At 42.7% G+C, this 15,082-nt stretch overlaps 1 protein-coding gene across 5 annotated transcripts in view; it reads right to left on the reverse strand.

Moving 5' to 3' along the window:
* GRK5 (G protein-coupled receptor kinase 5) overlaps positions 1-15,082 on the reverse strand; it is a 169,555-nt gene that overhangs the window by 41,839 nt on the left and 112,634 nt on the right. For all 5 annotated transcript variants that reach the window (XM_040607368.1, XM_040607366.1, XM_040607369.1 and 2 more), the window contains one exon: positions 12,940-13,017. In XM_040607368.1, the coding sequence (XP_040463302.1) occupies positions 12,940-13,017 (78 nt within the window). The remainder of the gene's footprint in view (positions 1-12,939; positions 13,018-15,082) is intronic.

A 15,082-nucleotide genomic window follows, 5' to 3' on the forward strand; every position in this document is an offset into this window, starting at 1 on the left:
TCACATCAGTCCATTTGTAGCTTGCAATTAGTGAATAAGGAACAGAAACCTAGAAATACAGGCTTTCATTTGATACCAGCTCTTGCCAGTGAGTGTGAGTCATCACGGTGTCTTAAAGCACAACTGTTCATCACTGCAAAAATTATATGAACCAGAAAGATACCATACTCTTTAGATTGAATAGACTTCATTCAAACTTTTGTCATAAACACAACTGCTTTCCTGGCAAGTTTCAGACGTGCAGCCATGATGTTGAAACACAGTGAGTTATTTCAAAAGTCACTTGCACAAAATAAATAATGTGCAACATATGTTGTATCTCAGGTTATGAAAACATTCCACAACAAACTAGCTTAAAACAATTAAAAATGTTTCAGTCAATGAGCAAAAGTTCATGCCATAACTCTTCTTGAGCTGTCTCTGATCCCAAGCACATCTGTCTTAATGATATGTGTATTTTCAGATGTTGACGGCAATATACCACGTATAACCTATTTGTAAACCTCCACACGGATTTGCTACTAGTAGAGACCTCAAAGAAATGAAAGAAACAGGCTAAAATGAACTTTGGTGTGAGATGGTACACAATGGGATGAGAAGAGTTCATACACAAAAACCTGGAAAATACTGGCTTCATCCAGCTGTTACTTCATTTGATCTGCACTCACACAGCTGTGACCCAAGACCAGCAACAGAGAGCAATGGTTTGTGTCAAGGATGGGAAGTCTGCTGCATGCAATGCCATTTCTGCTGTTGCTTTTGCAGAGTCACGTTGTTCTCCAGATGTTTGAGGAAGGCTCAGCTAGCAGGGGGAGTAGCTACCAGGGCAGGCAGCAATGGTACAACTGTCAGGTGTGACTGTCCTTAGTCCTTTGAGGCAAATACTCATAAGGAGTCATAAGGAGGACTGTAATCAGAGCAGTTCCTAGAAAAAGGGAGACTAGGTTGGTATCTACAAGTCATGCTGCTAGGCGCAAAATCAGGGAAAGACAAGTTTAGGTGCTCAGGTAATGCGTGTTTTCAAAAAGGAAAGGTAATAGAACAAAACAGAGTGCCTCATCGTGCCTCCAAGGCTGATCTGTTACTTGTGGCTAGAGATCCACCCCAAGAACTGGTCCATGGAATCTCCACTGGAGTCTGCACTGCTGCCCTCGGAGCAGGAACACACCAGCGCAGGGCACAGCCTGGGCTCTGCTTGCCCCACTGCACGGAGGCTTCTGGAGCCACTTTCGGGTGACTCTGATGTCCCCCCAAATCCCCACTCAGGGTAGGGGCAGGCCAATGCCAGCGGAGATTCAGTCTGAGCTACAGCCTGAGAAGTACTGACCATGCGGCTGGTGAGTGACGGAGGGGAAGCGTGAGGGGGTGAGAATCACGGAATCAGAATCATTTAGGTTGGAAAAGACCTTTAAGATCATCAAGTCTGACTGAGAAATGCAAAGGAAAGCAATGAAGGAGGAGATAAGAGTGTCTTGGTGGCACTTCGATTTTGGGAAGTCCAGGTTAGGCATGTGTTTCAACCTGGTGATGGAAAGGTTCCCAGTACTGTCACAGCACACGCAGTCTCCTGATGCTTTTTGGTGCGATGCACAAAAATGTTGGAACATTCATTTTTCTTGCCCTGTGTCTGATCTTATCTGTTTGGTTTTAGCTGTATATGTAGTAAACAGCCAATTCTACATCAGGAGCAGCTGCAACACTTTAAGTAATCAACTTCTGCATTTTCTTTTTATTTTTTTTCCTACCACAAAGTCATCTGGGTCTGTATGAGGCAAAGCACAAGGCTTCATAATTCCAGGATATTTGCTTTGAGATGACAGATGTAGGAATTGGCAGTGAGGTGGACGGGGAGCATGGAGAGCAGCAGAGCATGGAGAGCAGCTGTGTTATTAGTAGCAATTTCTCTATTACAACAGCATGTAGACATTATACCTGAGAATGGGGCCCCCATAATGCCAGGCATTACATACACATGTCATGAGAGCTAAAGCTTCGAAACCAATCTCCCTAGCCCTGGGAGACATTAAATGCCTCACCCAGGAGTACAGAGTGAGTCAATGGCAGAGAAAGAAACTGAACTCAGTCCTGTTCTCTGATCAAATGGTATTTTCAGTACTGAGGGCAGGATCACTCGCTGGTAGCTACATGAAGCAAATCAGCAATGTCTATCAACTGTGGGGTTTGTTTTGTAGCTGTAAGCTGATCTGGAGTCATGATGAATCTGTTTTCCCTCATATTCTACTAAGCTATCAAAACACATGTTGACACACAAAAATGTAATGACTGAAGACAACGGAGCCCTCAGCAACCAGCTGAACACATCCAACTGCCTGGAGGGGTTGTACTAATCCATCACAAAAGGCAACGCTAACCAGTTCATGAATTAATTTACTGTAGCGGATCTGATGTAGCTTCAGGCCAACTTGCTTGCTCTGGACTTGCTGGGCTGCCTTTTGGGCCTCCGAAAGCCCACCAGCAGGGAAAGGACAAGTTTCTTCTCTGAGTTTCCTCTTTGATGCTGGGGTCCAAGTTGTAGTTTTGAACTATGCCCTTCCTTGGAGAAAACCAGCAGCCACTGAGGTTTCCTTTCTGACAAGTGCATAGAAAGTATATGAAGCTTTTTTCATGGCTCCCTTTTTAATCAGTAAGAGGGTCTGTTATCTAGGTATAGCTAGGTAAAAAAAAGAAGAAAAAAAAAAAAGCAAAACCTTGCTGTTCCTCTTCTCAGTAGACCTCTTTGTAGCTGCTCCTTTCTACAAATCTCATTTCTGTTCCTGATAGCGGCAAACAAGCAACTGCCATGCGAATGGTGCGAGTCAAAATGTTTCCTACATGAAGCTCTTCAGTCCAAAATGTGTTTTCCTTGGAATTTTAAATTATTTAACTCAGAAAAATTTGGGGGTGTAACAACACATGAGATTTGGAGCAACAAAGAAAGAGAAAAGATTGCATTGATCAAGAAGAAGAAATTTCTTCTTGGTTCCTATAGGTGACCGGAGGAAATCTTAAACACTCAAAACCTCATAGAAAGTAATTTTGAAATAAAAAATTGTCCCATGAGACAAAATTTAGTTGTTTCATCAGCTTCTTTTGCAAGTCCAGTGAATCAGCTGCAGACTGTAATACTCCTCAATTAAATAAAAACACTCACCGCAATCCCAACCAACTATGGGGGTTTTGGTACAGATTACTGGTCACCACAGAAGAGACGCTTTTGACTTCAATTAGTGAGAAACTGGCCTCACAAGAAGTACTTGGCAAGATATTTTTTATGATCTTTAAACCCTAGTCCTTCCCCACCCGTATTTTTTAAATAATTCTTTGGAAACCTGCTTACAGAAGTTTCTTTACCAAAGAAACACATTTTTCCTCCTTTCTGTAGACACACAGGTTTATTGGTGTAGGGGTGCTCATAAACTAGCCAGATGAAATTGTTTTATAAAAACTTGCTATAAAGCGGGGGAAGGGAAAGCATGTTTTACTTCTTGTTGCCTTTTTTTCTGCTTTAAAAGCATTTTGCAAACAGATTAAAGGATGAAAACACAGATGAAATAACCAGTACCAGCACCTGTCAGCAGAGTAGAAACAGAACAGAAGAGAAGGTTAATATTGTCCACGATGTTCTAGTTACGCAAAGGTTAGGCTACTCACACAATCCTTGCAAAGTGCCGTGTAATACCCCTCTGAGAGCAACCCAACCAAGCCACTGCTACAGTGTGTTACTGCTAGCAGCCAGATGGTTGATAAAACATTTTGGGAGAGGAATGGTATTCTCACCATTAGTAGCTACTAAGATGACGGGACAATTTTGAAAGCTTCTGTTCTCAGAAAGGTTTTTTTCTGTCATCACGTGTGCTTAATAGGTTTGGACAGCATCCACTGTCTAGCCTCTTATCAGAGCCTTTCTACCTTTTAACGTCCTCCTGCACTGATGGATAGCCTAAACATTAGCAAGCAACCTTATGTTGCAATAGTCATAGTTTGGCTTCCTCTGGTAAACCAAATGTCATTTGTTCCATTAAAAAAAATCCCTAAATCTATAAACACTCATTTACAACCTCAATGTAATTGAATGGCTTTCTTGCAGGAAAACAAACAGTTCCCTGCTTGAATTCACTCCTCTGAGGCAAAAGCCTGTAAACATGAGTAACCCTTCCCTTGCAAACGATCCTTGCACTGAAGCCCACGAGCTATTTGCTTTGCATGAAGGTAGCTCATGCATGAGGGCCTGATCCAGGCTGCGCTCAAGTCAATGGCTGTACTGCTATCAGCTGCAGCAGGGATTTTGCAGAATTTGCTGTCGTCTTTTTCCATTAGCAGGTCAAAATCCTGAGGAAACACATGAATGAAGAAACAAAAATCCAAAAGAGAGTTTGGGAAGGCCTCCAGAAGGATTAGGAAGTGAATTAAATAAACATCAGGCAGGAACCAGTGGCCCACTCACACAAAGACTGGAAGCACCCACGAAAGCAAACAAAATCACTACCTAGCACTGCTGGAAACTGGGCATTCCCTAATCACCTGTGTCACATGATCCATTAATGATCATATGGTAATAGCCATCTGCAAAGAATTGAGAGGGAAGACATTTATTGTAGGACATGACACACTGTTTGCTGTGGCATATTCTGCTCTTCCTCAGTTTTGCTTGTTGGACAAACAGCATCTGTGCCAGGATAATAAACTTGCTATATGCTTCATTTTTGACTCAGGTCAGAGTCTGACTTGATTAAAAAGTAATAAATTAACATACAAGCTGAGGCTTGGCACGCAGGTTAAGTGAGTATTCTAAGTGTAGTTGCATTACTGGGAAAAAAATATTAAACATGGGTAGTGCAAAGTGCCACATATCCACAACTTATATATGCTGATGATATTTAAATCCACTAGTAATCAAAAGACTTTTTTAAAAAAAATCCCATTTTCTTGTTTTTCACATTCACCTAGTGATATTTTAATGAATTTAAATATATTTTGTTTTCTGTGAAATTTAAAACATTCCTTATGGTAATACTGTGATTCCTGGTTCCAAGTTAAAATAACACACAGCTTAGTGATTCTTCTAGTTGCATCACCCCAGCCAAACATGTCAGCCTCAGGCACCTCGTCTGAATCTGCCTGGGCCATACCTGTGCGGCTGCTGAAGCCTCTAGAAGTTTTTCCAGAATCCTGATTTCCTATTAGGAGGGAATCAGATGAGAAATAGAGTATGTTTAACTTCCATTTTCATTGTGTGCCTTTCATTCTCTTCTTTGTTAGGATCCTGTTACTGCTTCCAAGTTTAGCACAATGAACCCTGAGCTCAGGGAGACATTCGCTGACACATTACGCTTTTAGCTTCAGAAATCCAAACCTGAACCAGCCAGGAAAGTTGCTGTGAGTTGCAGTGGGTGGACAGAAGGGCTGTGGAGGTCAGGTGTCCAAAGGGCTCCCCTACCACTGAGAAACGGTGCACAGAAACCTGTGGGGATATGTCATGCAATGTAATTTAATGTACTCTGCATTACACCTCGCGTGGCATTCATCTCATTGCGCTTTCATCACCTGAAAAACGAAACACACAAAGTCTCCTTGTGCTCCCTGTAGTCAGTAGGCAGAAAAGAGGCACCTCATCCCTCCTATCCAGACGCTTGCTTGTGTTTGGACAACCAAGGCTGCAGTATGTGTTGGGAGCATAAGGGTCTGGACTCACCAGAGGTCTATTTTAATGTCATTCTGTGCAAACGCACAAAAGTCATCTCCTGCAGATTTCTGGATGTTTTGCAAGCCAGTGTTTCAGACAGCTGGAAAAGGCTGATTCCTTTTTTCCCAAGTGGGCAAAATTTTCAGGCAGAAAAGGCTGTTTCTGAGGAAGCTGAATGAACTTTAAAGGCTTAGAATTAACTTCCCTGGCTGTTGGATAATCCATACGACTGAGTGTAAGTGGTGAGGGGTATGCAGAGGAGATGGGGAAAAGATGTCCCCCTGAAAACGAGAGGAGGAAACTATAATGAGCATATTCATTAGCTGAGGGCAGACAAGTACATCCTTCCTGTTCTCAAGATAATCCTGAGCAGGCGGCTCGGTGTCCTCAGCCCTCTGGGATGCCCTGGCTAGTCTCTGAGAGGAGGCAGAGCAGCTGGGGGGGCCTGCCCTGCCTCAGCAGACAGATGTGAGCCAGGTTTACATGTGTGGTTGCCATCAAATAGCTGAAGCAAGTTTCCATTTTCAAAAGGGTCGAGTCAGAGTAATTCCAGCAGACAGGGAAGCTAGAAGGCTTTTGCCCACTGATCAAGTTATCCCAATGATTTTCCTAACCACAAATGACAAACAGTTAAGCATGTGAACTTGGGAGTGTAACCTCTCCAACACAACAAGGAAGGAAAAGCAGAGCTTCGACTAATAGCACTGCTTGGCATAAAACCAGTGTACTTAATGACTCCACCCCAAGTCTTCAACCCATCTGAGCAAATGCATTGCAAATGCAGCCCTCCTTAAATCTAAAGGACAGGCCACAGGACAGCCCAAGGACCTGTTCTGGGACAGCATCACTGGCACAGCGCAGCCTCCACGTTGTTTCCATAGGCTCTCATGCAGTTCGGCACCATTGCAAGAGACAGAAATCCTCAGTAAGTGTTTAGTTAACTAACATTTGTATTATAAACAGTGGGTAAAGGATGAGGAAATAGGACTTGAGCAAACCATGAGAAAATGCCTTTTAGTCTGAGACCACAGCAAAGGGACTCCTAATCAAGGCAACACTGTGATCTTTTGGATTCCTCTGCCACACTTTATTACAGCCTGGCCCCAGTGACAGAAGAACCCTTATTTAAATAAATTCTGATTAGAAAGCATTAATTTGAGTAACAAGGTTGCCGTTCTGCTGCTCAGATATTTTCCCAGAATTTAACTTTGGAAAGATGAGCTTTTGCAGAAAGTACGCTGAGAAGGTACTTCCCTGGACTAAGACACAGTGATCAGCAGAGATATTGATTGTGCTGTCTTCAGAACAACAAGAAGAATTATGTATTGATTTCTCTGGAGACTGGATTATGTATCGATTATGGTAGCTGCAAAGCAAGAAGCCTAAGTAATGCTATCATATCTGGCTAAAATGGTGCCCATAGAGTAGTGAAGTCAATAGAAAGGGGAGATGAGAAATCCACTGAGTCAAAGGGTAAAGTCCCAGGGCAATTAATTAAATGGCAAAACTCTCCTTGGCTCAACTAAGGCCAGGATTTCTACTTAAGTATTTAGCACCCTGAAAAGTCTCCTAATAGGAACCCAAAGGACACAGTGAATAATGCTTTGAGAAAGTAAATAATTCTAGCCCATCCTGAAGCCATGTAACACACTGTGTTCAGACAGGCACTTCATTCATTCCTTACTTCAATTGGGTCATTAATGAAATGCACAGGGTTTAGAAAAATTTGAAAACTAGCTGCGGAGATAACTCTTGGACCAAGCCCGAGGGACCATCCGCTGTAGCTAGTGAAAAGCGATATTGTGTTGGCCTTTTATCAGCGAGCTAATAAGCTTACAGGGCAGGGAGATGACTCGCAGGATATAAGTGATATAAGCTGAATTTGTATGAGAAAGGTAACAATGTAAAAAACAGTCCCTGAAGGCTCACCTTTCCAAACACAAAGCTTCTGTCCTGTATTAAACTCTGCAGATTGCTTTATGGAAGCTTAATGTTTCTTCTTTTCAGAGCTTCCACTGAAGTGACATGCAACTTTTGTTTTGGCCGTTCCAAAACCTAATTATAACATGTTCCCTAGAAGGTGTTTAGTAAAACGAAACAGTTAGAGGAAGAGGTCTCAGTACTTGAATCCAGTTCTTGGTACGGTGTGACCTGCCCTTCCAGAATTCAGCCAGAATCATTACAAAGTGATACATGAAACTTTCCTTATGGGAGATGGAAGGCTTTAGCGATCAGCAAAGATGACTCACTCAGAAGCGCAAGTGCTGAAGTTTGCATTTATTTTGGTGGCAAAAATAGGAAGGGGGAAAGAAATCTCAAGGTGAGAGCAACCGAGGGCAAGGTTTCTCGGCATCAAGATTAAAGCAACAGCGTCCAAAAAGAAAACTGCTCTTTGACAGTGCACCAAGCTGAGAGAGGGTGTTTGTGAGAAGGGGCCTGGACTCAGCTGCGGGGCTTTGTCCAGCAGCAGGGCTCATGGTTCATTTTAATTTCATCTCACTCACATTTCATAGGTGTTTTCTTCTCCATAAAGAACCCATTTGAGAGAAGAGCACATTTCAGCCAGTAGACAAGTGGAAGGCCAGGCACTGCTGATCAGCCAGTGTCCCTTTCATGGGACTTTTCCCTCCCTTCCATATCCTATAATTGTTCATAAACACAAAGACTTATTTTCATTTAGCAAAACACCCATTGCTAGCCTTAGACTGGAGTAAGGAGGTTACCAGTGTGTCCAGCTAACCTTTGGCAGCAAAGAAAGAAATTGCAAATGTGCCCTTTATTCTGTGCATTTCCTGGAGGAAAGGAAACTGAGCAGGAATTCAGATAAGAAAACTAATGCTGTTGCTGTTCTTCATATTCTGTGAAGTATATTAATGGGGATAACAATACACATTAGACATCCTAACATTTTTAGTACCCAGCTGAGTCCAAATATAAACTATAATGGCATATGGAGACTGTCTTAAGAGCCATTTCAAATCAATTTAGTTTTATATAGCATTTCTCAAAGTATCTCAAGGTGATTTACAGTGAAAAAGAAAATACTGGGCTAGAGATTTAGTGGAGTAAGGCACGGCAGCTGTCAGGCAGGAAGGCAAAAATGCTTCATGGAGGTGCAAAACTCCAATTTACAGGCAGTACAAAGGTAAACTTATCTCTTTGGTCTTCCAGTCCAAGAAGCAGCCAGGTAATGGAGCCAGGCTGGGTTCAGTTTAACTCAACTGTTCAAGCACTGAGGGTTTTTCCATTTACAGGCAGAACTGGAACCTAAAACCGAAACATCCCCACTCAACTGTTGAGATTAGGAAAAGCCAGGAAAGAAATATTTGTGACCAATTCATTTTAGCAGTTTTACCATCATATTTCACAACCTCAAAAATTTTAGACTTCCTGTGGGTTGGACTTTTGCCCTACTGGCTTATTAAGTCAAGAAGGCAGCTTTAAGTGCCTTTTTCATGGAAACTGTTAAAGCCTCTCTTGACGAAGCAAGACTCTAGTCAAGAAACCTTAATCTTGCCGGTGTGGCAACCGTTGCGCCGCTCCTGTTAAGCAAAGGCAGCCTGCAGACCTCCCTCCAGAGCACAGCACCCAAATAGCACTTGCCTCATGGGGTCTCCTCCTCTTAACCAACAAGGCCTTCTCACCAGCGCATGTCCCCACACAGCCCCTGAGGAGCAGCCAGCTCACAGCGGGACCTCCTCGGAGAAGCAGGTTAACAGTTCTTCAGAGCATGTTTCAAGGCTGGAGGGTGTCTTCAGCTACAGGACACCTCTTCTGTGGGATGTCTCTTTCCTGCTCACTACCCAAGTGAAGCTGCTAAGACAGCCATGAAAACACTTGTCTCTTGGCATCCTCCACGTGAAGATCATATGTACTCCTCCTTACATTTCCATCCCATCAAACAGTTCAGAATGGCTTGCTGGACACGGATGTTTCAACGAACTTTAGGCAGGAGAGAGGGAATACTAATGTTCCCCTAGGTGAGGACCTGAGTACACAGCATCATAGAACGGCTCAAGTTGGAAGGGACCTTTAAAGATCACATGGTCTAACCTCTCATGGGAAAGGGAGCCTAGATGATGTTAGCTAGCACCCTGTCCAATAGCACCCAGAAAATCTCCGGTGATGGGGACTCTACCATACCCCTAAGGAGGCTCCTCTGTGCCACTTCTTTGAGAGGCCTAAACCACCCATTTTTCCCTCCGTATGCCAGGACAAATTTCGAATTTGTCATTGCTGTTGCCTATAGGCCAGGGAGATGGTGGAAGCCTGACCCACTCATGCTGTCTCTGATGTCAACCGCAAGAAAAGGCTGACAGACCACTTCCCAGCTTCCCCAGTGAGCATGTAGGAGCTGCCTAGGTCACTAAAGCTGCAAAAATCCCAGATTATGATGAATTGAAAAAGTGTGCCCCCCCCAACCGTCTTGGCCCCTTCTGAGCCTGTTTAGCAGCCTCGGGGCTGATGGTGTATGTTCTCCCACAGAGCTCTCCACGTGGGAACTCATGGCTCCCACACGGCTGAGCCTGCTAACTCTGCGGTGTAGCACCATCTTGCAGACAGCGGCTGTGTGTCACGTGAGGCTGTAAGTACTGGTGTGATGTCTGTTCATCTGGGAAAGTGTTTTCTTTTCCTTTCTGCTGTACAAGTAGTACATGTTTTATTAAATAAAGCACATGTTCCCTATGCAAATGAATGCACTTTGGAATGATGATATACCAACACATTGTATGTTAAATATGTATGACATTCAAAAATCTAAGCAAGAATTAAAAATCATTTATAAATATTACAAAGCATGAAATCTACTTTTGTTTTCATTTTGCTTCTGATCCTGCACTCTGGGAAGAGTACTCCTTACATTATAAGACTGAACTATCTGTCCAAGAACTAAACCTATAATTTTATTCTATCAGTCAAGCTGTATGTCACACTATTTTTATATCAAGACAATCAGGTTCTTTGAAGCACAGATACACACCTACTTAAAAGAAGCATTCCTCTGAAAGCAGAAGACTTTGGCATCAGTGGCAATTTGTATCTTTCAAGGGACAGATAACTAAATGGAGAAATGCAGCTCCTTATGAAAAGAAGGTTTCTTTGCTGGCCAGGATGATATTCCATTAGGATGTTTGGATCCAGATTCATCCCTTTTGGCTGCAAACATCTAACGTGGCCTTGAGTCACTGGCCTCTAATGGCTTAAAATGTGTCCTTTGGAGATTCTTATTTCTTTTTCTTGACAAGAAAGGACAGACATTTGAACTCCTAACCCGAGTACCTTAGTTAGGTGTCTAAAAAGAAATGAAATTAAATTAATCCAAGCCTTGCTCTAGTTTTTTGAAGTATTTGTCGTGTGGGAGACCTGTTAGAAAATGTCATATTCAACCCATTGCTGTGGCACAGTCAGCCTCGCCTCTAGGAAGTATTTTCTGCTACACAGGGCTTAAACATCCCTCTGGGAAGAAGCAGAAGTTTCACATTAAGAAAAAAAAGTGCAGCAAGACACTGCAGACGTTAAAGCACCACCACCAGAGAGGCAGGTTTAGATTATAAGTGAAGGAGCATCTTTGTGTTTCCTTCTGCCCAAAGATGTTACGGTAACTTGCAAATACCAGAAAAGTTTCAGAACAGACGGTAAATATCCTGTGCCCATTTTATGTACTGAGAAACCAGGTAGACAGGTCAAATAGGAGGTGCAGAGCACGGCGGAGGATAGTAACTCCAGCTCTGGAGTGCCAGTAATTTCCCTTCCTGTAACACCACCATTTTTTCTTGATGAAGAATCAACCTCAGACTGGTCTTCACTGCACATTCACTTAGCTCACTAAACTAATCCGTGTGCTTCTGCTGCCCTACGGATGGCAGGAGTGCCATGGGACAGCAGTGAAGGGAACTGGCATCTGGCAGCCTGCACCAAGACTGGTTGAAACGAAGCGGTACTATCCTGCTCCCACTTTACTAGCTCTTGCTATCAGCAAAATGCCTTTCTCCATTTCCAGATGGGAACTGGAGCAGTGGGAAGTATTTTCCCTCAGTATTTGTCCCTTGTTCCTCTGTTGATGGAAACTTTAATGCAAATGGTCATTGTGGTAGATTTAAAAAGCAGTGGAACTCGATGCCCTAATGAATGGGCAGCAGGAACTCGTACTGGCAGCGCTCGGTGGCTGCGCACAAAACTAGCCAGGCTCAGTAAATGAAACCAGATCCCAAAGTGCAGTCTGAGATAACTGAAAGTATGCATTGAAATTTATTGTAGGAAAATGACTGACTGGAAAAAAAGTGGTCTGCTCTGCCCCTACACCTCCAAAACATATTGTACCATTTAAACGTTCTAGAAAGACATCTGCCAAAAATGCCATTAATTCTCCTGAAGGTCAAATGTATTTCTCTTGTAAAACAGTTGCAGCAGCAATTGTATGTCTTGATTACTCTTAGGAAAGCAACTTAGGAAAAATCCTAGGGTTGTTCTTTTGTTTGAAGCTGGATGTTTATTGCTTTCTGGCAGTGACTTTTGTTGCAAAGGTTAAGTGTGGTCAGCAAATGATCGTAACCCCCCGCCAAAGCCAAAGAAGGGTTGGTCCCAGTGCAGCCTGTCCAAAACGCCCGCCGCAGGTCTGTAGTCCTGTCTGGGGTGCCACCCTGTGGCACAGCTGCCACCAGAAGCTCCGTTCCTTCCACAGCCCCGGGGAGGCAACACTAGGCAAGAGGCAGCGGTGGAAACAAGAAGAGGTGCCAGCACCCCTCAGCTCCAAACCACGCTGTCCCACGGCAGCCTGCCATGCCCCTGGCTACCCTGGGACAAACGGTGTGGTGGGGAGGAGTGGGAATTTTTTGTACCAAAACACAATGTCTGTTACCAAAGACCGTTTTTGCCAGTGGTTTCTACACAAGCGTCTATGAAATGCCGCCACCTCTTTTGAGTTGGACGGGAAATAACTGTCATCTGTTGCAAACGGCTAAGGTTTCTTGCATTACACCTCAGATGTAAAGCTTTGCACACCAGAGAAGTCTCCTGCTCATCCACAGATGAATGAAGACCCTGGTAAACTCAAGTTCATCCTTAGAAGTCAATTTCTGGATTGGATTATGATTTTTTTTTCTCTCTGACTGTTTGCGTAAGACTTGCAGGTTTAATCACTGGAGACTGCCACCATAAATTTTAGGAGTCTGGTTTACAAAGCCTGTAACAATCTTGTGTAGCAAAGGTGTGCCTTGCAGCATTCCTTCAGTAATGCCACCTTGGCTGCCCCTTACCTCTGGGGTGAGGTATTTCATCATGATTTCCTTTCCTTTCTCTCCCAGCTTTTCATCTGGAGCAATTTCATATTCTGCCTGGAACAGATATATATAAAAAAAAGTCAATATTTGCACTCATATTTCACCATTATAACTTCATTTTGGATGTGACCTTAACAGAACGCTCTGTCTGAAAAATCTGAAGGATAAATACCATTTTCTGATGGAATTAAAACCTGTACACACAATCCAATTAAAAAACCTTACACTATATTTTGACCAAACCCTAGCAGTGCATTTTCAGAAACAATGTCTCTTAATTAACACCAATAAAATGTAATTAATTTATATTTTATAGCCTTGCCAAGACCGCTTTCAAAAAGCATTCAGTGACAAGAGACAGCAACTTTATTTGGTTTTGCTCAAAGGGAAGGCAGACACAGAGGGTAAAATTATTTCTCTGAGTAGTAGAGAAAGTGAGTGTTTGTTAATTCTTGTCACAATGCCATTTCAAGCACCAGGTGAACTCCTTCAGTAGACTCTCTTTTTGGTAGGATGTGTCCTTCCTATTTATTTACGTCTTCCCCTTGGTCTAACAACACTTCTGCAAAGCAGAGAGACTTGCCCATCACTTTTAGTGATCCATGACTCAGTCCCTCCGGAAGGCAGATCTAAGAGCTGATTTCTCAGGACCAAGATAAAACAAGAGAGACCATTTAGAGGAACAGACACTATAGGCAAAATTATCTTTGACTTCCCTGGTGCATTAGAAAAGAGAGCACCACATTCCGCGCTCCTCACGCACCCCACACCCCCGGTTTACCTACATTTTAAAATTCTGACTATTATATGTACCGTAGCGTTACTGACTTTTGATGAGTTTCAGGACAACGCTTACGTAAGAAACAAAAGCAGCATTACTTGTGCACCACAAAAACATTCATCACTTCAGTTAAGGTTTTGGATCCATGGCAGGCATCTGAAGGAAACGTGCCCTGCATGGGACCCCAGTGGCTAAATGATAATGACAAGTGCTTAGAGACAGTCCCACTTGGCACTGGCCATGATATGGAGCTCTAGCCCTAGGATCAAAATATTTTCCAGAAAAAAAAAAAAAAAAAAAGAGACAGCCCAACAGCTTTCCTGACTGTTTGTATTAAAGAAAGGATCCCAGAAAATCCTGCCAAACCAATTATGTAACCTGGTCCAATACAAGCGGTCTGCAATGATAAATGAGGAGGAATTTTTTTTTTAAAAAAAAGGTAAATCAGACTGAACTGGCAAACACTTGGAAGAAAAAATTTCAGAACTATTGCCCACTGGAAGACATATGCACTGCTCCAAGCTTGATGCAATAAATCCGAAGGCAGGCTGTAATGGATACCCCAGCTCAGCAGACCCAGGAATGACATGAAAACCACAATGTAGTAATAATACTATTACCCATCTATCTGGCCAGTGCTCATTTAGCTATTGCAGCTGAAGTCTGAAGCTACATATTTATACATATACACAGCAGGTTGCTTGAACAATCTAGAATTATGATCTAATTTGGTTTGGGAAATGACAATGACCGCAAATAACAGAGAAATCGGTGTTGCTGATGAAAAATACACCAAAAGCTAAAATCCACAACTGCAGTACTTCTCTTTTAGTGACCATTTTGGAGATGAACTGATTATGTTTTCATAAGCTTATTACAAGGGTTTAAAAAAATCTTCCATCCAATTTCCTGTCCTTTTAGATGGTATCTGAGTATGGGTCCTTTCAGCTCTTAAAGCACAGACACTCCAGAATGTTTACAGCGTCTTAACAGCATTTTTCTCCATGATTCCTTGCTAGGGGATAAAGCAATGGTAAGAGTAACAGAAGGAACAATTTTTTTTAAGATGAAAGTTGCATCTCCTTTAGACCTTACAATTTACGGTTAGGCTCACAAACAAGGCGTCTTCCATATAAAAGAAAACAAAAAAAATGTGTTTTAATAATAAAAAAAATACTGTACTTATATGTAACTGTCTTTGCAGAAGACTGCAAAGAAAGGAGGACTCCTTGGCATTGCCCTGGCATGGAAGCATTCAGGAGATCTTCTGAGTCCTCTGTTCAATGTTATTTACAACTTACCCAACAATGACCATTTCTCTCTCCTTCATTCGCTTTT

Source organism: Falco naumanni, chromosome 9 (assembly GCF_017639655.2).
Source record: "Falco naumanni isolate bFalNau1 chromosome 9, bFalNau1.pat, whole genome shotgun sequence".
NCBI lineage: Eukaryota > Metazoa > Chordata > Aves > Falconiformes > Falconidae > Falco > Falco naumanni.